This window comes from Ambystoma mexicanum, chromosome 11 (genome assembly GCF_040938575.1).
Source record: "Ambystoma mexicanum isolate Mex_15411 chromosome 11, UKY_AmexF1_1, whole genome shotgun sequence".
Taxonomy (NCBI): Eukaryota; Metazoa; Chordata; class Amphibia; order Caudata; family Ambystomatidae; genus Ambystoma; species Ambystoma mexicanum.
In genome coordinates this window covers 182,496,059-182,518,088 of record NC_090934.1, presented here as the reverse complement: position 1 = coordinate 182,518,088, position 22,030 = coordinate 182,496,059, and the positions used below count along the sequence as shown (strand labels likewise).

Below are 22,030 nucleotides of genomic sequence, written 5' to 3'. Positions count from 1 at the left end.
GGAGGTGGGCTCCACACAGTCGGCGAAAACATCACGCCGCGCGGCCTCGTCGGAACCACCGCCGAAGAAATCTAGACCGTCGGAAAAAGAGTCGTCTGGAAGTCACTCCACTAGAGACTCCTCGGCAAAGAAATCATCCTCATCAAAAAAGCATGAGAAGGAAAGGAAACCCTCCTCTGGCGATCATCACAGATCGACCACGAGTCGAGAGTCCAGTAAAAGCGGGCACAGTGTGGAGAAGGCGGGACCGCCGAAACCACCTGCGAAGTCTTCGTCGTCGACCGCGGTCCAGTCATCGGCCGCCTCCCTGCCACTGGCACAGGGGGCATCCACCGTCCCGTCGACAATGGCGTCGACGAGGGCCTCGTCGACGGGGTTCCTACAGGAGGACTGGAGGCCTGAAGTCTTTGACCCGACCCCCCCAGAGCCTTTACTTCAAGAACAAGCTATGTTGCTGTCCTCGGAGGACGAGAACGAGAGAGTTGCCGGCCCAGCAGACCTAGGGCTACGAGCGGCTGACAAGTCGTCGACGAGGGCATCCGTTACACCGGTATCTTCCCCTCTCCTCAATCCTCAATCGGTTCTGTCGTTGGATATTCTGTCCACGCTTCAGTCCTTGTTGCAGTCGTTGGACCAGCGACTACCCCAGGCAAGCCTGCCACAGTCACTCGTCGACGAGCCGGGCCCGTCCCGTCAACCGACGCACCCACGCACGCCAGTCTCAACACTGGCACAGGAGGAAGGTGAGCTACCAGATTCGGAGTCTGACAGGGGAGCCATGTCGGATATCTCATTATCCCCCTCCAGGGATCCTACCTGGGAGTCAGAGGCGGAGTTGGAAAACCCCAGAAGCCCAGCTCACCCGTCTCCTCCGGACGACATTGCGTCATTCCATTCTATGATGGAGAAGGCATGCAAAGAATTTGGTCTGTCCCAAGAAGAACAGAAAAAGGATTGTTTTTTGTTCGACCACATGGGCAAGAGAAGGAGGCCGGTGTTCTCAATACCAATACTAGACCATGTATGGAAAGAGTGGTTGCAGACAATGAGACACCCATTCTCAGAACCAGCAGTGAAAGGACGCCTAGAAAAGAAGTTTAAGGCTCCAGAGTCGACCCCCAAATGTTTATCCTCCCAACCAACACCGGACTCGGTGGTGTCGGCGGCAGCAGCGAGGAAGGCAAAGGCACAGCACAAGTGCACGACTCCTCCTGAGAACGAGGCGAGACGCCAAGATGCCTTTGGCAAGAAAGTGCTCTCCGTGGGAGCGACCACAGTAAAGGCCGCAAACTCTCTGGCAATTGTGGCCAAATTTGATAGGGAGATGTGGCACAGGCTAGCTCTGCTGCTTGACCATCTTCCAGAAGAACAGAGACAGGCGGCGATGCTACTGGTCCGAGAGGGTGAGGAAGCCTCAAATCACGCAATAACCATCGCGGTGGATCTTGCTGAGTCAGGCTTCAAGCAAGTCAACAATGGGGTGGTATTGCCTCGACAGTCATGGCTTAAGTGCACCTACTTCAGGCCAGAAGTGCAATACAAGGTCTTAGATATGCCCTTTGAGGGAGACCTTCTTTTCGGTGAAAAGGTGGACGAGGCCCTAAAAGGGATGAAAGAAGATTCGGACACGGCACGTTCATTGGGTGCCCTCCAGAGTGGCAGAAGTTACAAGTCTTTTCGTCCCTTTAGAGGGGCTTCAGGTAATTCAAGATTCTCTTCTGGAGACAGATCCTTTGCCAGATCGGCTTACCCCTCCCAGGGATACCGACGTGCCTCACAATCGGCTAACCGTCGACGAAACTTCCAGTCTTCCAGAAAACGACCATCATACCCGTCGTCGTCGAGAGACAAGCAGAATAAAGATCAGCAGTGACATACCACACACCGTTCTGGGGGGAAGAGTTTCAGCATATGTCGACGAATGGGAAAGGATAACGACGGACCAATGAGTGCTAGACACCATAAGAAACGGACACTCTCTGCAATTCAAACACAACCCTCCGAAAATTCCACCTGCGTTCACCGCTCAGTCCCATATGAGCGTTCACCGCTCAGTCCCATATGAAGGTACTGCAACAAGAGGTTACACTCATGTTAGCGAAGGGCGTGATAGAATTAGTTCCAACATCACAGAGAGGTCAAGGAGTCTATTCAAGATACTTCGTCGTAAAAAAGCCGAACGGCAAATGGCGTCCCATTCTAGACTTACGCGATCTCAACAAGTCCTTAAAGAGCCTAAAATTCAAGATGCTCACTCTGCAGGAGGTGATCCGCGCAGTTCAAAAGGGAGATTTCCTGGCGTCCCTGGATTTGCAGGACGAGTATTTCCATATTCCAATGTGTCGGAAACACAGGAAATTCCTACGCTTTGTAATAGGGCGAACTCACTACCAATTCACGGTTCTTCCTTTCGGGCTCAAGACCTCCCCCAGAACGTTCACAAAATGCCTGGCTCCAGTGGCTGCCTGGCTAAGGAAGCAAAGCCACCACGTATACCCATACCTCGACGACTGGCTGGTAAGGGGATCCTCCCCAGCGTCAACCAACACAAGTCTGCAAGCCACCATGCAGCTTCTACAACGGCTAGGATTCACCATAAACTTCGAGAAATCCTCTCTGCGGCCATCGAGAACGCTGGTTTTCTTGGGGGCACAGTTCAAGACTCAGTTAGGGCTGGTGAAACCTTCCCTCGACAGGACCTCAAGACTCATTCAACAAGCGGCCCGGCTACGGCGAAACACCAGGATCTCAGTGAGAAAGTATGTTTCGGTCCTAGGGGCCATGGCATCCTGCATCCATCTGGTGAGAAACTGTCGACTATTCATGAGGCCAGTCCAAGAATTCCTCGCGGACCGATGGACACAGGCTCAGGGATCGTGGTCGGACAGGATAACCGTCGACGACGACAAGCTACGTCGGACCCTTCAGTGGTGGCAGAGTTCCCACAATCTGAACAGCGGTGTGCCCCTACAGGAGCCGGAGTTTCAGAGCACCATAGTTACGGATGCGTCCCTAACCGGATGGGGAGCGCACATGGGTGCTCTCAAAACGCAAGGTCGCTGGTCTCCAACGGAGTCACTCCTACACATAAACATACTGGAATTCAGAGCGGGACGATGGGCTTTGAAGGCGTTCCTACCACACATCAAGAGTTTGCGAGTGCGAATACTGACCGACAATACAACAGCCATGTTTTATCTGAGGAAACAAGGAGGGACACGATCAAGGACTCTTTCCATAGAAGCCCAGAAAACATGGCATTGGGCAGCGAAGCACGGAATTTCCCTCGTGGCTCATCACCTTCCAGGAGTGAGGAACGGCCAAGCCGACTCCCTCAGCAGAAGCATGGCCTAGATACACGAGTGGGAAGTGGACACGGGTCACTTGAGGAAAGTGTTCGAGAAATGGGGTCAACCCCCTCTGGACGCCTTTGCGACCAAAGACAACAAAAAATGCGAGCAATTTGCAAGCAGATGGCCCCAAGAGGGGTCGGTGGGGGAGGCGTTCTCCTTCCCATGGACGGACATGTTCCTCTATGCTTTCCCCCCGTTTCCCCTCAGACGGAAAACAATACAGTGGATACGCAGATACAATTGCCGGGTGATTCTAGTGACACCATACTGGCCGAGGCAACCGTGGTTCTCAGACCTCCTCCATCTGTCGCTGGAACATCCCATAGCGTTTCCGAAAGTCCTGTACCTTCTATCCCGGGACAGAGGCACAGTGTGGCATCACGACCCGGACAATCTCAACCTTACGTCCTGGCTCCTGACTTCTCGGAGTTCGGCGCCTTAGACATTTCAGAGGATTGCCAAAAAATTCTACAGGCGGCTAGAGCCCCTTCTACAAACAAATCCTACTCCTATAAGTGGCGGAGGTTCTGTGAATGGTGTAAGGGGCAACAGGGCCTACAACCGTTGTCGGTGACGCCGGAACAAGTTCTACCTTACCTGCTCCTCTTAGCGGAGAGGGGATTATCCTTCACATCGATAAAGGTGCACCTGGCGGCCATCTCGAGGTTCACAAGGAAAAGGCAGTCGTCTCCTCTATTTAGCGACAGACTTGTAAAACACTTCATGAGGGGTTTATTTCGAGCTTTTCCCCCGGAAAAACGTTTCCCCCCGACTTGGAGTCTCAACACAGTGTTGGCAGGCTTAATGAAACCGCCTTTTGAGCCTATGGCCACGTCCGACATAAAATTCATTTCGTGGAAGTTGGCATTCTTGATTGCTATCACATCGGCTAGAAGAATCTCGGAACTGCAAGCGCTGGTCGTAGACCCGCCATACCTAAGATTCTTTAAGGACAAAGTAGTCCTGGCAACTAATCCTATGTTCGTCCCAAAAGTTCCGACAGTGTATCACAAACACTCGTCCATTGTTCTCCCTACTTTCTTCGCCACACCATCATCGGCAGCAGAAAAAGCTCTTCATACTCTGGACGTTAAGAGGGCTCTGAAATTTTACCTACATCGTACACAGGAATTCAGGTCTACTAGACAACTGTTCGTCGCGTACGGTCCGTCGACGAGAGGAAAAGCAATCTCTAAACAAGGATTGGCTCGATGGGTCTCATCGACAATTGCGTTTTGTCACTCTCAGGCCGGAAGGCCACTGCAAGGACATCCTAGAGCCCATTCTACAAGATCGATGTCCTCCTCAACAGCTTTGTGGGCAGGAATTCCGTTGACGGACATATGCTAAGCTGCGGCATGGTCATTGCCCCACACATTTACCCGCCACTACTGCCTTGCTAGGCAGCATGCGGAAGAGGTGCAGATGGGAAGAGCTGTCCTGCGCCATCTGTTTCAGTAAGGTAAGCTCCACGCTGTGGAGAATCTGTTGTCTACCTTTTTAATGACAGTTCATTTTATGTGGGTAAGGTTATATGAGGTAACTTATTCCTACTGTACATATGCATTGTGTAGTATGTTGAGGGTATGTTACATTACATTCTCACCACCGTCTCAAGTGTTACTGCTATACAATCTATTCTAAGCATGTGAATCCATGAAAGATCCAATGCTGGAGAAGGGAATAGTTTCTTACCTGTAACTCCATTTCTCCAGCGTTGGTTTCTTTCATGGATTCACATGCGCCCGCCAACCTCCCCGGAATTTAATGTATTTAATGGATAAAATTAACCCTTCCTACTTTGGAGGGGCCGAAATCTGAAGGGGAACCGCGGGGGCGGGCCTCTTATACGGGGACGGCCTACGGAGCATGCGTAGGCGGGTCCTAAAAGGACGTAGATAGGACACAAAAGTGTCGGAAGTTTTCCTATTGGAAAAGGCTATATATGTGTACCGAAGGGTCCCAGTCTGACGACGGGGAATATTCTAAGCATGTGAATCCATGAAAGATACCAATGCTGGAGAAATGGAGTTACAGGTAAGAAACTATTCCCTTCTGTAGAATTGTTTAGCCCTTCCCTGGCACTTCTGTTTAGGGTTTTTTTCCACTTCAGTCTCTAGTGATTTTGTTGGCTCGTTTCTTATATCTGGATCAGATGATGTACTCTTTGATTTTTCTCTCAAAAGATTATTGCTGGTGCAGTCCTCGGCCAGGGTGGGTCCGTCTTCGTTTTGTTTTGCCTCCCCCTTCTCTTCACTTTGGGCTGCTCGCGGTCCCGTAACGGACGCACTTTGGGTTTCTGCAACCTCTTCTACGTTTACCGGTGTTGCCTTGGACCTTTCTCCTTTGTTTTCTTGCTCGTTGGATCCAGCTTTGTTTTCTTTTTCTATGATTGGGCTGACCTCTTGTGTGGTCATTATTCCAGAGTCTTTCCTTATTGGTTCCTTGCTTTTTGGATTTGACTTCCCTAGTTTTCTCTCTTTTAGTATAGGTTTCATTATGTCATGTAGCAGTTGGGTGACGTTGGCGGTACTGTTGTCCAAGTTGTTTTGGATTGCTGAGATAAAGCCCTCCACAAATATTGTTTTAGTGTGAACCATAGCAAGTATTGTAGAATGATCTCTTAGTGTGTCCGCGATATCCTCGTACAATTTCATGAAGGGTGCTAGGACACCTGACAAAGTTGCGACCATTAGGAAATTGTCTTCCATTGTTCGGCCTGATATGACCTGGTCTACGCTTCCCACTTGGTTTGGTGGCAACGTTTGCGTCAATTTGTCTTCAGTAGCTACTTTGGCACTCGTTCCTTTTGCTTTGTCAACATTTTTGATTCCTGTAAACTTATCTCTTAATGCGTTCTCCATGTCCATTGACGTTTCCAACAAAACTGCGTCTGATATTTCCACTCCTGTCGTTTTCTTTAATTGATTCGAACAGGCGGAGTTACTGCTGCCAAAACTGAGGCTAAGGGTCTGTCCTACGTTTACTGGGGTTACTATGGTTCCTCCATTTGTGATGGTTCGAGTTTTGGTCCCCCCTTTTGTTAGGTTTATTGGCAATGGTCCTGCAGTAAATGGTTTCCATATAATGCTTCTGGGGGCACCTTCCTTTTGGTTGGTCGGGTATTTCGTCCTCTTAACTGTATATCTGACTGGGGGGCTAAGCTGGTCCCTTGGGTTTGCTCCCTCACAGCCTTCCGACTTTGCTGACTCCATCCACGGCCTTTCTTCTTCTGCCTCGGAGTTTGAGTTTTTTCTTTTCAGGATCTTCTGTATGTGATGCTCCCCCCGATGTTGGTAAGTTCGATTTTTCTATCCCACTGGATGCAGGCCCTAGACTGGCGTTGTCACCTATGCTTGCCTCATTTGGGCTTGCCCAATGCTCAATAGTAGAAACGTTCCATGTTGTTGGATTTGGCGAACTGACCAGATTTTGCGTTTGGGTTTCTACTAGTTTATCTATGGTTTTTTGTGTGACCTGATTTGCCGAATGCTCAGCGGCCGTCTGTAGGCTTCCTGCTACAATTTCGATGTCATCCATGGCGGCTCCCGTGACTTTGGGTGTTTCCCCAATATTGGGTGCCCCCAGCCCGTTATCTATGTATAGAGCTGTGCTTGCTCCAATTTTCACTGGAATGTTAAAGGGGCAAGGGTTTTCAGGGATCAGGGTCCTCCAACTGTAGTTCTGCCTCCGCAGCCCAGGAGGGGGTGGAACAGGTGATATCTGTGTCCCCAGCTGTGCCCTCAGCCCCTCCAGTTTGTAGAAAAAAAAAAAAAAAAAAAAAGGAAGGCTTACCTTCCTTTGTGTTTTGAAGTTTAGAAGATCTTTTACGGTGCTGGGGTCTAGCACTCCACACTCCACCTACCACCTGACACCGGACACTCTCCGCTACGCTTCGCTAGGCTTCCGGTTTATGAAGCAAGCAGGTGTAGGGAGGTGGAGCGTCAGTGCAGGCAGGGCAACAGCAAGTGAAAGCAAACTCCTGTGTCTGCGAAGTGAAAGCAGACTCCAATGTAAAGTTCCAAGGCAGAAACAAAAAAAAAAAAAAATACGTTTTCCAGCAGTGATTTCTAGCAGCAGTCCCAAGAAATCCTCACAGTATTCACGGCACACCGGACACTCTGGCACAGTCCCGCTACCATTCGCCCGCAAAATATATCCATGTAACAAAAACATATGGCCTTACTGATATTGCCGTCTAGGTATGGCAAAACTAATTATGTTTACAGTTTTCATCATGTAAACATGCCCATGTATCAGATACAAAATGATCAATAGGTAGAATATCATATTGCATATCGCAGAGAAGTCATATCTTAAAGTAATCTATATGTGGTGCATAAATCAGCGCAACTATCTCCCTGTCAACCCATTAGATGTTAATCCACATTTCCATGGCACCCACGTGTGCCATGGCCCCCTGCATTGTTGGAGGTAATGGAGGTCAATTTGGAGGTCAATTTGGACATCATATGAATTGACTGAATAAGTCCCAGAGTCTGTCTGCTCGGGGAAACTCTTGCCTCTTCCTATACAGTCATCTTTCAAATGTACATGTTTTTCAGAGTAGAGTTGCCCACATATTACGGGTAGGGTGTTCCCAGTTTTCCAACTAACCAGAATAAATCTGCAGGCCATGAAAAACCGTGTGTATAATTTTCCTCACTAGATTGTCTTCATGCCAATCTTCTACCTTCATTCCAAACATCTGTGTAGCAACTTTGTCATGGTGGAGACCTGTATGCGGGTGATATTCGATAAGACGGCCCAGGACAATGAGATTGCCTGGACCGGCCTGATCTTAGGGCAGGTCCAGAGTATATGTTCCACAGTGCCCAGTTGCACATATCCTCTTCAGCAGGTAGGTGAATTCATCAGCTTCATTGCGTAGTGCCTAGTGGAGTGTAGTAGGCACGTTGAATTAGTTCATATTGAGTTTCTCTATTTTTTAAAGTTGTACAAAGCCTCTTTAATCAGAGTGAAAGATGAGTATATGTCTTCATTGTCGAGAGGTATCCTGGGATCTTCAACCCACTTCGACACGAAGACAGTGTTCTTGTCTAAATTATTCAGTATGCATTGTATGTAGAATGCTTTGATTTTAAGGAAGTCAGTGATCTCTCTCGCGAGCTCAGATTCGTAGACCAACAGGTCTCCACTATGTGTACCATTCGAAGTATGCAAATTCACTATCGACACTAGTGCCCTCTGATGAAGCCACTCATTTTGAGTAAAGCATAGTATGTCCTGAGCCCCTTGGAACAGTAAGGGTGTGGCCTCATCATACAAGTCCATGAGCCGAACATTGTCCCAGTTCGGTTCCCGTCTAAATTGTGTGGAATCTTTTGTGCAGTTCCCTAATGCTAAGCCAAAGTGGGCATAGCTCGTGTCAGTTCCTGTTATTTTAAGCATTCAGTACCATTTTCATAGTGTGGGTCCAATAATGGGATGTTTCTTTACCCATTTCAGCAATTTTTGTGGGCAATTTCGCTAGTATCTCTTGGGGGTTAAAATGTTGTATTAAGGCAAACGCCATTGAATGCCAGAATCTGTCATACTTCTGTTTGAGCCATCGTTTGGCCCAGCATATTTGCACCATAAGATAGTATGCCCTCCAGGATGGTAGCGCAAGCCCTCCATCACATTTAGTGGCCTGCAAGATTTTGAAAATGTTGTTCTTTCTTATTGCGCAATATACATTTCCCAAACATGTAATAATATTCTGTTTATGTACCAGTCCCTAGTCTCTATGTACCTGTGTTTATGGTCAGAATAATCTCTGGTCTAATACTCTTTATAACATTCTGCTCATACTCTAAATTGTTTCAATCTTGGTCAAGGTTAATCCATACCTTTTTTCTATATCCGGTCCTGGCAATCTGTCCATCTCATTGTATACCTGCCCTTGTCCACCTCAGCCACATTTTATCTTGGCTCATCTGTAATCCTTTCGGGCACTCAATAATAAACTAAACTTCTGTTTTCATACCACGCTCTTGTCCATCTTTACCACTTCTTTTATACTATGTTTTGTGTCATCTCTTTTCATACTGGGCCCTCACCCATCTTTTCCGCTCTTTATATGCTATATTTTTCCATCTGCATCTCTTTCATACACTGTACCGCTTATTTCATTCCAGACCCTCGGCTATCTTTACCACTCTTCATATATCATATTTTGTTCCATCTGCACCTCTCCTTTGTTACACTGTCTCTCTCCTTTCATACCAACCCCTCATCCATCTTTATTACTCTTTAATTAACATCTTCAGCCCCTCTTTCTAGCTATTTGCTCTTTGCTCCTAGAGACCACTCATTGTATACAAGGCTCTGGTCCATCTTCACCTTTCACTGTTCACCTGGTGCTGGTCACTCTGTAACTCCTTTTGTAATGGTCTCTGGCCCATCTTTACCTCTTTCATGACCATGTTCTGGGCTGTCTGTACTTTTGAAAATGTTATATTCAATTAATGTATTTATCAATGTTTCTCTATTAGAAAAGTATTCCTAGTATCAATTTGAGATGGTCGCAGTTGGCGATGCCTAAGAACAAGAATCCAGGGAAGCACCAAATCATTTGAATGAGAGAGAGATTGGGTGTTCTGACAGCATTGATGATAATAGAGTCAAGTCATTTTAGGAGAAGCGGGCACGTTCTCTGAGTGGTAGCCAACTAGTTGCAGGAGATGAATTTTCAGGTTCTGCATAAAGGGACTCGAGTGGATGATCTGCATTGATATGGAAGCAGGAGGATGAAGAACTGAAATCGATAGGTGTCACGAATGTTTGAGAAGATGAGGTGGTAGTGGGTTTGCTGTAATAGCGGTCAGATGATGGGTGTAGTGGGAGACGGTTAGGGTCATATTGGGTAGTTGCTATGCCATGAATGCAACATTGAATTATTATACAATGAGTGATAGTAGTCTTGTGTTTAGGGCAATATTTGGAGATGGTGGTAAAACTTGGGTGGTTGAATAGAGTTCAGACGTTCTGAAATACTTGTGTACGAGCGCGATAGAAATAAAATATCATTGTCACTGTATACTGTGGTGTGGTGATGCAATGAAATTAGAGAGAGACCAAGAAGGAAGCTGTTGTAGTAGTGATGTTTGCAGTTTACTAGAGAATTTCTGAGGGTTTGGGCTTTCTGGATGGTGATATGATTGCAAATCATATGGTTGTTTAGCAGTACTGGGCATCGGTCACAGTTTGGTGACGAAAGTAGAGAGCCTGGTTATATCTTTAGCTATTATTGCTAAATTAAGATGTGGAGGATGATGCCTAGGAAAGGAGCTGGGAACAGGTTACTCAAGGGAAGGCAACGAGTGGAATGAAATGATCCGATTTAATGTGGAAGGTCAACCAGCAACAGATCGAATAGATGCAGTTTGTAATTTAAGTGGGTTTAAAAGCGAGGAGAAAGAGAAGAGAATTAGGGTGAACTCGGCAAAGAGGTGGTATTCAAAGTCAAATTATGATGATCTAACGCACCAAAGGATGATGTTATAATGCTCCCTAGTTAGTTGGTATTTAAAGAAAGGTGGATGTAGGATGAAACTTGAATTACATGTAATTGATAGAGGCTGGGGGCCAATCTAGTTAATTGTTATGGGATTACACCGTCTAGACCACAGTATATAAGCAGAATCATCAGGAGATATTAGCCTGAAAGGTCCAAAGAGCAGATATTGATGTCAAGCATATAGTGTGGCTATTGGTGTTGGCGATTATGGGGAGGAACGAAAGAGTTAAAATATATGAAATACTTGTAATGGACAGAGAATATGAAGCCTGAAACATGAGATGGAGCAGGATTGGTTGAGTAGATTTAATGCAATCAAGATTGAAGTGGGGTATGAAAGTTATTGCCAGGACGGAGACAGGGCAGTAGTTTGAAGGGGGCTGAGACATCCTGTTTGAAGAGGGGGAGGATCATCAATTGTTAGCAGGCAGAGGGTTTTGATATTTGTCGTAAAGGAGACAGATAGGGTGCATGTTATGAGGAAAGTCATGCTTTGGGCCCAGCAAACACAGACCCAAATCAGGGCATTCCTGTTCCACTTACAGTGACTGATGCAACACTTCTACAGCTCAAAGATGATGCTCAAATGTCTAATGTTGCAAGTTATCTCGTGCATAAGGGATGTTTCCTGGACTGGCCCTATTGGGTGATATACAACCTGATTTGCATATTTATTTTCACTTCTTTAATGGCACAGAAGGCTTATGAGTGCAAGTGATTATGAGTGATTCACAACCTTTCAATAGTTACTCTTCAGTGTTGCATAAATCACCCTATGTCAAATGGTTATGCCAAGAGGTGGGTCTGGGTTTTCTGTGTATAGAGCCCCAAGCCACTCAGACTTGATGGTGTCTCTTATAGAGGTGATATGCCCTGGCAGCGTGAGCTTGAATGCCTCTTTTGGGGTGTGACCAAGCCTGATTTGCATATGGTCTTTCCCCATCTGTAATGGCACAGCCTGGAAAAACGTCGATTTGGAGGGTTTCCTAGAGCAATGTCAGTGTTTATGATTGACTCCAAATCTTCCATCAATCACTCTTCAGTGTTGGAAATATCATGAACAGACCATGATTAGTAATGATTTACTGAAGAGACACCACAGTGAGATGTTTTTTGTAAAATATTATAACAACTTGATGGAGGAAAGTTCAGTGGAAGCAGTAGGTAGGAAAATGGAGGCTCGGCAGGAGTACGAGAAAGATTAGGACACTAGAAGCTCTTAAATTCAGTATGTGGTTAGGTCACAGCCTACTCCTCCTCCATACATGGCTAAGGCACTGGTCTGCAAGCTTGTGAAAATCAGTTTGTAATCCAAGCTTGTTTTGTTTTTCATATTCAGGGTACCTTTTTGCGCCTCTACTACCCGTGTAGCCCTGAGAGCGCATCGGAGCAACCTCTCTGGATCCCTCGCTACGAGTACTGCTGTGGATTCACAGAATTTCTGAACCTCAGCAAGTGGTGGGTGCCTCTGCTCAGCTATGCCGTTGGTAAGAACCTGATGCAATTGCATGAATCCCTGAGTGCAACTGTCTATGGTTTCTGCATCTCTCTCATACAATGGCTGCTCTTTGGTTCAGCATTACCCTTTGAGTGGAGGTTGAGGGGAATATATGTGAAACCGGGAAGGATAGCTCACAGGCAACGCCTGGTCTTGATTACACTGAGCAGCATAGGTTCAGTACCCAGTCTCAGTGTTACATATCAACTTCCGGGGCCCCAGTGGTCCAGGGGTGAATATCGGTTTCTAAACCATCAATCGGCCCCACGCCTCTAGTACACAAGAAGGGATCCAAACAGACTGGAATAACAATCCAATTATGAACCTCCTTGTCCAATTTTGGTAACGTGGACAGAATGGCAGGCTGATCTCCGAAAGGTCGTGGATCGTTGGTTTATTGCAAAACAGCGAAAATACAATTATTACCCAATGATAAAAAGGACTGTCCTTTCAAGTTTGTATCAAAAATATCTACTTTATTTGTATCACATCAGACAGTTCTAGCAACACTAGGAAATACAACCCACCCTGTAGAGGAAGGCAGATGACTGACAGTTTTAAAGAAGGAATGGGGATGCACTATGGATAATGTAAGAAACCAAAGGGTGTCTCGCCCGCTAGTCCCCGAGGACTTGTCATCCAGGTGGCCAGGACACGGCAGTCGCTTTTGGGTCCTGTTCCTGGGGGTGGACCATTGCGGGAGGATCACCTGGGTGAGGGGTCTTTGTGGAGTGGGGGTGAGGCAGACGATGGTGAGACGCAGTATTCCCCCCTATTTTGTTTATCTAACCCATCCTATTTTTTAGGATTCTCTGAGGTCCTAACCCCCCCCTTATTACACAAGCACTGGGCCAAGGAAGAGGGTGACTGAGAGTTACAATATTAACTTCCGCACATCGTAATGGACAGGTCCCGCTAATCGGGTCAGGCACTTGATTCTAAGTGCTGTACTCCTGATACCAATTAGCTCTCCTCACACAAATAAAAGGCAGAACCTAGGAACACACTCTGAGCAAGGCGGTACACGAGTACGAGCAGAACCTCCGGGACAAAGGCAAACTTACTGGAGTAGAGCGACGGACCAAGGGACGAGAGCAGCAGGTCAAAAACCCCAAGAGTTCCCTACTGGAGGTAGTTGCATTTGACAGGCAGCGAAAGACACCTGGAGAAAGCCAGAGCCCACATCAGAAGGCTGCATTCTGTTTCATGGATGCCAGCGACCCTCCAGGGTGAACAGCAGAGTTGGGGAGGGGAGGGGAGGCCAAGCCTGTGGTACTAACCTTGACTTGTGAGTTGGAAATCGTAAAAGAAACGCACACAGCCAGTGAGTTGGTGAGCAACCCGAGGGACCGGTGTGTGTTAAAGTTTGAAGTAGCAGCATAATATCGCAAGTGAAGGCTGCATGCGTGTGAATGAGACACGAAGAAAGGCAGAACTGTGAATGAACTTTGAAGTAAGGAAAGCTGTGAAATCAGCGATACTAAGTAACAGAGTTGTCTGGCGATAGGAAGTAGCCCACTCGAAGGTCTCTGTGAAAGGTACATCGTTTGAAGCAATAAAGCGAATGAACAGCAAAAGTGAAGTAAGCAAGATTAACTCCTACAGAATCAGAGAGTGAAAGTTAAATCATGAACTTTGAGTCGAAGTGGGCCTGCGGTGGTCTGTAAAGAAAGCCACGCATATTCGAAAGTCTTCGACATCCGAAAGTGGTCTGAGCCTGACAGAGGGAGACCCGAAGTGTAATAAGCTTGGGGAAAGGAGCCCCCTTGCAAGTTTTGGTTGAACTTTGTCATGAAAGGTCTGAGCCCGACAGAGGGGGGCCTACGTGAACTTTGTTGTGAAGGGGCTGAGCCCGATAGAGGGGGACATATGTGAACTTTTTGTTGACACATTATTTGGAAGTCAGGCAAAGAGACTTTAAGATGGAAGGTCAGGCGGGCCTCGATCCATGTTTTGGAACAGTTTGTGTTAAAAACCGAGCCAAAGTGTGTCATCCTGCCTACAGAGTCAGCCTTACTCAGTGAGGTCTAACGTGGGGAGCAGAGCTGGTTCAACCACATTTATTCTTTTGAACACTGATTTTTTCCTTTGCATACATTTCTCCTTTAAACACTATTGTGTACAAGAAATAGGGCAGGCATTAGGTTTTGTTGGCATAGGCCATTTTGATTTGAGGGACTCCACAAGGACTGTTTTTTTTATCGTTTAATGGTCGAGACTACTCCCATCTTAGTTATTGGGCAAAGTAAAAGTTTCTCCTGCCCCAACAACTTCAATAAAGGTTTTACAAATTGCATCCATTGTGTCAGTGTCATACTTGTGATACCGTGCCTCCCCAACAAGAATGTCAGGTGGGTAGTTGGTATGGTTAATAACCACAACAGTTTAAGGTTACTTGGCTTTAGCACAAAGGGAGCAATGGGTTTTACAATGTCTCTACAGGACTTCTGGGAAGGACTAGGGGGACAGAACCACAATGTACCTTGTGCTGTAGGTTTTGTTGGTGCTCGACAGGGTTGAGTTAGCTTCAGGGCGCTTTGCAGGCTTCTGTGACAGAGTTCAATACAGGAGTCGGTTGCAGGTATCAAGCGGCAAGACCGTTCGGAGAGCGAAGCTGGATGAACGGCTGCAGGCTGGCCTACACAGCGGCTCAGGGTCAGGAAGCGTTGTCTCTGTGCTGATCGGTGGTTCTGAAGCACTGGGCTAGACGTCTCGGATTTGTTTCAATGACTGCAGCTTGACAGCAGTCAACGGTGCAGTCAGTGGCATTTCGACAGACTTAACTGGCTTGAAAAATTTCCTTTAAGACGACGTCGGTAGATGCTCGTCAAGGCACTTCTCCCAGCTTCTTCGATGGGCTCATGTCATCCTTTAAGGCGGATGGCCCAAAGCTGAGGGATGTGTGGCAGGCAGCTACCTTGTCTTTGATTTCAGGTTCAGAGACCTTCTGGCACTTTCTACCTAGGAAGCTTCCTGCTGAGCCTAGCAGGGCACACTGTGAACTGGCTGGGTACCAATTCTGGAGCCGCTAGAGGGTCCACTGGATTCAGTATCTCCCTCTGTTCCCTGGGAGATGTTTAGGGGAGTGATCTTGCTTCCCTCTTTGCAGGTCCTGGCCTTCCTTCACTGGCGGAAGATGTAAGGCAGACTGTACCTTCAGCCAGGGTCAAATGAAGAGTTCTTCTTGCTTCTCCTTGCAAAGTCTTCAGATGATCTGCCAAAAGAGAGCCTCTGCCCTCTTTTAAAGCCAAGGGGTCCACAGTGATTGGTTAGGCTAAGTCTACCCTAATACACCAATGCTGGGGTCCCTACCAACAATCTCCTGTATGGGGGCGCTGTTGCACAGCATGCCGAGAACGTGAGCTCCTCTACCCGTAGGCGGACATCAGAATCCTGAATAAATATCCTGCTCCCCCGGTATCCAAATTACACCGGCTCCATGTGCTCCGGTGTAGGAAGACTGGGGCTATAAACTGGCCCAACCTGGGCTGAAATCAGCAAAGCTGAGGCCCTCAAAAACCATCAGATCGGGACGTGATCCAGTGTCGCCGCCATCTTGGGCTGCGGGCGGCGATTGGCAACGTAGCAGCCATCAACCTGTGTAATGGGCCGTATCCGGTGGGGCACCCCGTGGTGCATGGACCAGCATCTCTCCCCGACGCAGGCTGAGCAGCGGTGGTTGAAGCCTGCCAACACACCGCCCACATACTGGTCTCCGCTCCACAAACGGGGATGCTACCCATAAATGAACTGGGGAGAGGAGCCGGAGTTAACCTGCTGCTCCTCCCATGAGGAACATCAGTGACCCAGCGCAGCACACAGCCCGGCTCCTTTCCCTGCAGCTGCTGGAATAAGGACAACGGAACAAGGAGCGCATCCGGATCCCAACTACCCCTGAGCTAAATGGTGAGCAAACCCCTGCTCCTGAGTGACACTACAGGGCACTAACTCCTGCGTGGGACAGATAATCTCAGGTCTCCCAGCCTCACGTGATGAACTGGCTACAACCCCGCTCTGCACCAGCGTGACAGCAGACACAGCCTGTGGGCAACAATAAGCAGCCCACTAATGGGGGGCCTGGGAGAGCAACTGGCAGCACTGGCAGAAGGGGACACAAGAGCTTTAGCCCTCACCCCTGTGCCCGGATCCGGACAAGCGCACACACGCCTCGGGAACAGAGGAGCAGACAACAGGGTGCAGGGACCGCTACCAAAGATAAGTGCAGCACCCAAAATGGTCAAAGATAAGGCCAAGAAGCCAGGATTACAGAGCAGACCTTTGCCTCAGGGAAAATAATTGTAATGGGTGAATGGGACCCACACAAAGATCGCAGTGCAAAGATATATCATGGCCAGGTGAATGCCTTGAAGCGTAGAATAGACCACTTGACATTAAAAGATGCCTTAAGAACTCTCAAAGGTGACACTGATAGGTAAACATACTACTTATACGTACACCGTTCATTTTCAAGGATCGACTACATCTGCGCATCTGCCACTGCAATAGGTAAGATCAGGCAGATAGTGGTAAGGCCTATTCTTCTTGCAGATGATGCTTCACTTATAACATCCTTGCAATGTCAGGGACGACCCAATAAGCTTTGGAGCTGGTTGTTCCCAATGGAGATACTGAAAGACAAGATCCTAGCGGGCAAAAATCAGGGATAAAGTGAGAGAATACTTCACTAACATCAACACTCCAGTGTGTGGGACGCCTTTAAGTGTGTTATGAGGGGGCACCTCATAGCAATAATGGCCACAAGGCTGAGGATGCTGGAGGAGGGTCCTAAACGTGATTATGACACGTATGGCATGGGAACAAAGCAGGGCAATTAAACGTGATTATAGAAGTGTGCATGGCCAATTAGATATATTATATGCAAGTAGAGCAGAGATAGCCCTCCTCTTCGCCACAAATAAATATGACCTAAAGGCGAACAAGGCGCATAGCCTACTGGCCAGATATCTTAGAGGGAAAGGGGCCAACCATACTATAACCCAAATCAAAAACCGACAATGAGAGTTGATGACGAACACCCCAGACATAAAAAAAACTATTTCAGGAATTCTACTCCAAACTACACTCCTCATAGTCTCCAAGACACGAGACACAAATAAATTATCTGCCCTCACTCCACCTCCATAAGATAACGCTGCTAACTGGAGAATGCCTAGAAGTGGAGATAACGGAAGGTGAGGTGCTGCACCAGGTTATCAAAGCACTACTGCTTAACAAAGCACCAGGGCCAGATGGATATACTGCTGTCTTTTACAAAACGTTTCGGCCCACACAAGCTCCAAGATTGACCGCCCTCTGCAACCATCTGGGGACACGGCAAAATCTCCGACACCATGGAAGAGGCCAACATGGTGTTATTCCCAAAACTGAACAAAGACTCCACACAATGCGGCACTTACCTACTGATCGCATTGATTAATCTGGACACCAAAATATATACAAAGATACTGGCAAATAGAATGTATAACATGTGGACAAATGTTGGGCAAAGTGTGCTCTCTGAGGATATCATGGCTATGTAGATTCAATACGAGCAAAATGTACTGTATGTATCCTAGACAGTGCGGTCAAACCCCCGCAGGCATTCTTCAAATCCTCCATAAACTAATATCTGATCTGCATTTATATGGGGGACAAAGAAACCCATGATCTCTATGAAGGTAACGATGGCCGCAGGTGATAAGGTGGGCTTGGCTTTCCCGAATTTCCGCACTTCTTACATGGCATCACGGGTTAGGGTTATACGAAAACGGCTAAAGGCAAACTCAGAGAAGATCTGGTGCAGAATGGACAGTATGATGGTGGGGAAAGCCTTGGACGATGTACTTTAGCTGCCAAATTCAGACAGACCACAGAACATGCCAAAAGTGCGCCCATGGCCCTGGTAGAGGAAATATGGGACAAACAGGTTTCGAGGAAACAGATCACCACATTCCCATCACCATTTACCCCACTATTTCAGAACCCCCAATCCTCCCCAGGTATGGAACCGGGGGCATATCGACAATGGAAAGGAAGGGGATGCAAGAGATTTCGGGAAATGGCCCAGACGTCAAGTAATTCAATCAATGCAGACTAGACTTTGGATTACAAGAAAAAGAGAGATTCTGATATCAACAACTTTGGCACTGGCTCGTTAACCCACAGGTGAAGACAGAGGTGGTTTGAAAAATAGATCATCACTAATACAGGTGATAGAAAGTTGGTATTGGGCCTCTATAAATTGTTATCCGTGGACCCCGAACCACCAAACTGGCCATACATGAAGCAATGGGAAATGACACTAGGGCACCCAATAGTGCCAGAACATTGGGAGAAGTTATGGTCGGATGTCCCCAAATTGACTAGCGTGAGTCAGATCCGGGAGATGTGGATGAAAATGATGTTTTACTATACCACGGCTAAATTGAAAATAATGTACCATAATGCTTCATATGTATGTTGTAAGAACTGCAAAGGGGTGGGAGACTGGGGCCATATCTGGTGGTCTTGCCCAAAATTGAAACAATTCTGGGGGAGGTGAATAGGAATCAGGGTAAAATGTTTGGTACGCAGGAGAGGGGAGACATGGAATAAATGATGCTGCGGCTTAAGGGTCAACCTCAGAAAGACATGACCAGAAGCCTATGCGATACTATACCTGGTGGCGTTATTTGTGATTTCACAACGAAGGAAACAATTGGACTCGCCAATGGAACAAGACAGGATTACGAAGACATGGAACTTTGTATCGATGCAGTGGCTGACGTACTCCATTCAGGGGGAACAAGCCCGCTTTAGTAAAGATTGGGGAATGGTCATGTCCTTCCTACATAATGACTACAGGGTGTCCAGGTCCCCACAGAGATTTTGTGTATGCTTGGTATAACGTAAACCTTTATATGAAATGCATAATTTTTGTCTTTGCGTTGGATCCGGGGATGGCAGGATATTTGGGGGGGACAAGGGAGGCAGGTTGGAAAAGTGCTTGGTTGTACAAAAAAATTCAGTAGACATAGGTTTAAAACTCACCATAGTCACTACACTACTCCTAGTCATAGGTCCCCTTTTCTCCATATTTGCCATCCACCTTTCCCCAGCGAGTAGGCCAGGGGATAGAATTGCTAGTACATCCAGGTTTACACACGTCCGATACGTCAAAAGGGGACTGAGGTGAGACACCGGAGGGCGGGCCTATGGGCGTGCCTACGCCCAGGGCTGCGCCCCAAGGCTTTATACTAAATTTAAAGGGAAAGCTCACATTTTTCACTGCCAATGATTCCAGTACTGTCCCCCGTGCCTGGGGACGCCCATAAGGATGGAGGAAAGGGGACATGGGACTATGAGTAGCTGTCATGATGCCTACCCCCAGGCATCTGTACCAAGCCCATCAGCCCCGGGAGCAGGCATCTAGACATTTATTAAAACCTCAGCAGCCCCGGCTAGGGGCTATCTGGGTTCAGTCCTGGTGTCTAAGGCGCCAGGCTCATAGTCATTACTTACCGCGGGCAGACGATGCTGCAAATGACTCCAATCCAACGTGAAGCCTGGAAGGGACTATTTTACTACAGGGACTATTTTTTACTCGGGTGTGGTTCTAGGGACTTCTTACCTGGGACTACTTTTGAGGCTATTTAAACCACGCCCAACCAGCAACACACGCTTCGCGTTATTCTGCATCCAGCAGCGTAACGCTCACCGTGCCTGCAAGTCAGCATCCAGACCTCTGCCACGCCCGTCCTGAATCCGGAGCTCCAAGAGAAGAAGGAAAGTAGAGGCAAGGTTAGAAAACAAACTTTATTCCAGTTTCTCAACTGATCCCGGAACCATCACATCTCAGCACCTGGAAAGGACATTCTTTCTACACGCGTTGCATCGCCAGCTGCAGCGCCGTGCCATACTCACCAGTCCTCATAGCACCTTTCGGTCCGGCACTGCCTCCATCATTTCTTCGCCGGGCTCCGGCATCTGGGGACAAAAGAAATAACCAGGTGTGCCGAAAGAGCCAACAAATACAATCTCTCTTACCACCATAGACTATCCTGATTTACCACCGGAGGCATTATTCTTTAACTCTCCACATCTTCAAATGCCGCATCTGAAAACGGAGAGAAAACAACACGTTAAATACATGCATCATTTACCGGACAGCATCGGGTAATGCAGACTCTTACCTGAATGCCATCTACCGCCACAAGACCATCTTTTCTCGAACTCCACTGCAAGATAAGAAAGGAATGGGACAAGAGTGAACATCGGACATATTGAACTCTATGAACTCTATACTTACTGGTCTTCGCCAGGAACCTCAGAGTCCACTCTCGTCCGGAACTCCCCAATGCCTTCTAACCAGTGAAGCAACTGGTATCTACACGCCCCTGCAATCCACGCAGGATGGAGAGCTCATCTTTCAAGAATATAAGGTGAGAGTACTGGAAGGGGATTTCGGAGGTGATTAGTGGAGAGCGCAGGGAGGTGCCATCACTAGAATCCACGGGTGGCTAAATTCCTCTCTCCACTTGCAGGAGAATCCTTCTACGGGTCAAGCAGACGAGATTAGGACGGCCAGTCCAGTCTGTCATCTCTGCACTACGCATCACGTTGGTGGAGGCCGCAGCAGTCCGGGTCCGACCGACGCCCCTGTGGGAGCTAGGTGAGCGTAACAGAACGCGCAGCCTATCTACAAACACCCACCCGGGTGCCATGGAAACCTCAGAAACCGACCAACTAGCCCAATTGTTAGGGGAATTTAGGGCTGAAGTGCACTCCGCGTACCAAGAAACGAATGCCCTCAGGAGGGAACTGATCATGTCAAAGGAGCACACTGATGATCTTGCTAGACAACTGCTGCAAAACCAAGCTGGGCAAACACCGCTACCTGGACTCGGGGGGGAATCCAACTCCTGTTTCATCGAGCAATCCTGTGCAAGTGGTTCTACCAGGGAGCATTCCTTTAGCTCCACCCGAACGTTTTGTTGGGGACCCGAAAAGGTTTGCCATGTTTATGAACCAATGCCGCTTGCACTTTTTATGCAGGCCTGGAGCTTTCCCAAACGATCAAGCTAAAGTAGCCTTTGTACTATCATACCTTATTAGTAGCGCAGCGGATTGGTCAATTCCACTAGTCAACCAGGATGACCCTCTTCTTCGGGATTTTCAGGGTTTTCAATTGAGCATGGAAAAACTATTCGCCAGACATTCACAAGGACAGGCCCTAGATAACGAACTTTTATCCCTACAACAAGGTAATCAGGATCTGCTAACCTATATCGCAACCTTCAATAGGTTAGTGGTGGAAACCGGGTGACCAGAAGAAAAACGTGTCATATTATTTCATCGTGGACTTCGGGGTGAACTCAAAGATGTTTTGGCCCAAGTTGTGAACCCACCTCAGAATTGCGCAGAATATATAGACTTAGTGGTCCAGTTAGACCACCGACTTCAGAATAGAAAGGCTGTCGAGCTAGGTTCGAGAATCGGGTATTGGTTAAACCTAATGTTAACCCCAAAGGAACAGATGCATCAGAAACTATGCAGATCGGGGGGTTAAGGGACCTCTAACTCAAAAGGAAAGAGAAAGGAGGCGGCAGATGCAATTGTGTCTGTACTGTGGGGCCTCAGGACATTTTCTACGGGATTGCCCAATAAAACCATCCAAGA

At 47.6% G+C, this 22,030-nt stretch overlaps 1 protein-coding gene across 3 annotated transcripts in view; it reads left to right on the top strand.

Annotated features, from left to right (window-relative positions):
- Nucleotides 1-22,030, top strand: part of PAFAH2 (platelet activating factor acetylhydrolase 2) — a 395,798-nt gene that overhangs the window by 114,006 nt on the left and 259,762 nt on the right. For 2 of the 3 annotated variants that reach the window (XM_069622750.1, XM_069622752.1), the window contains exon 3: nucleotides 12,215-12,362. The exons of the other annotated variant lie outside the window; for it this stretch is intronic. In XM_069622750.1, coding sequence (XP_069478851.1) covers nucleotides 12,215-12,362 — 148 coding nt within the window. The remainder of the gene's footprint in view (nucleotides 1-12,214; nucleotides 12,363-22,030) is intronic. 3 annotated transcript variants of the gene reach the window in all.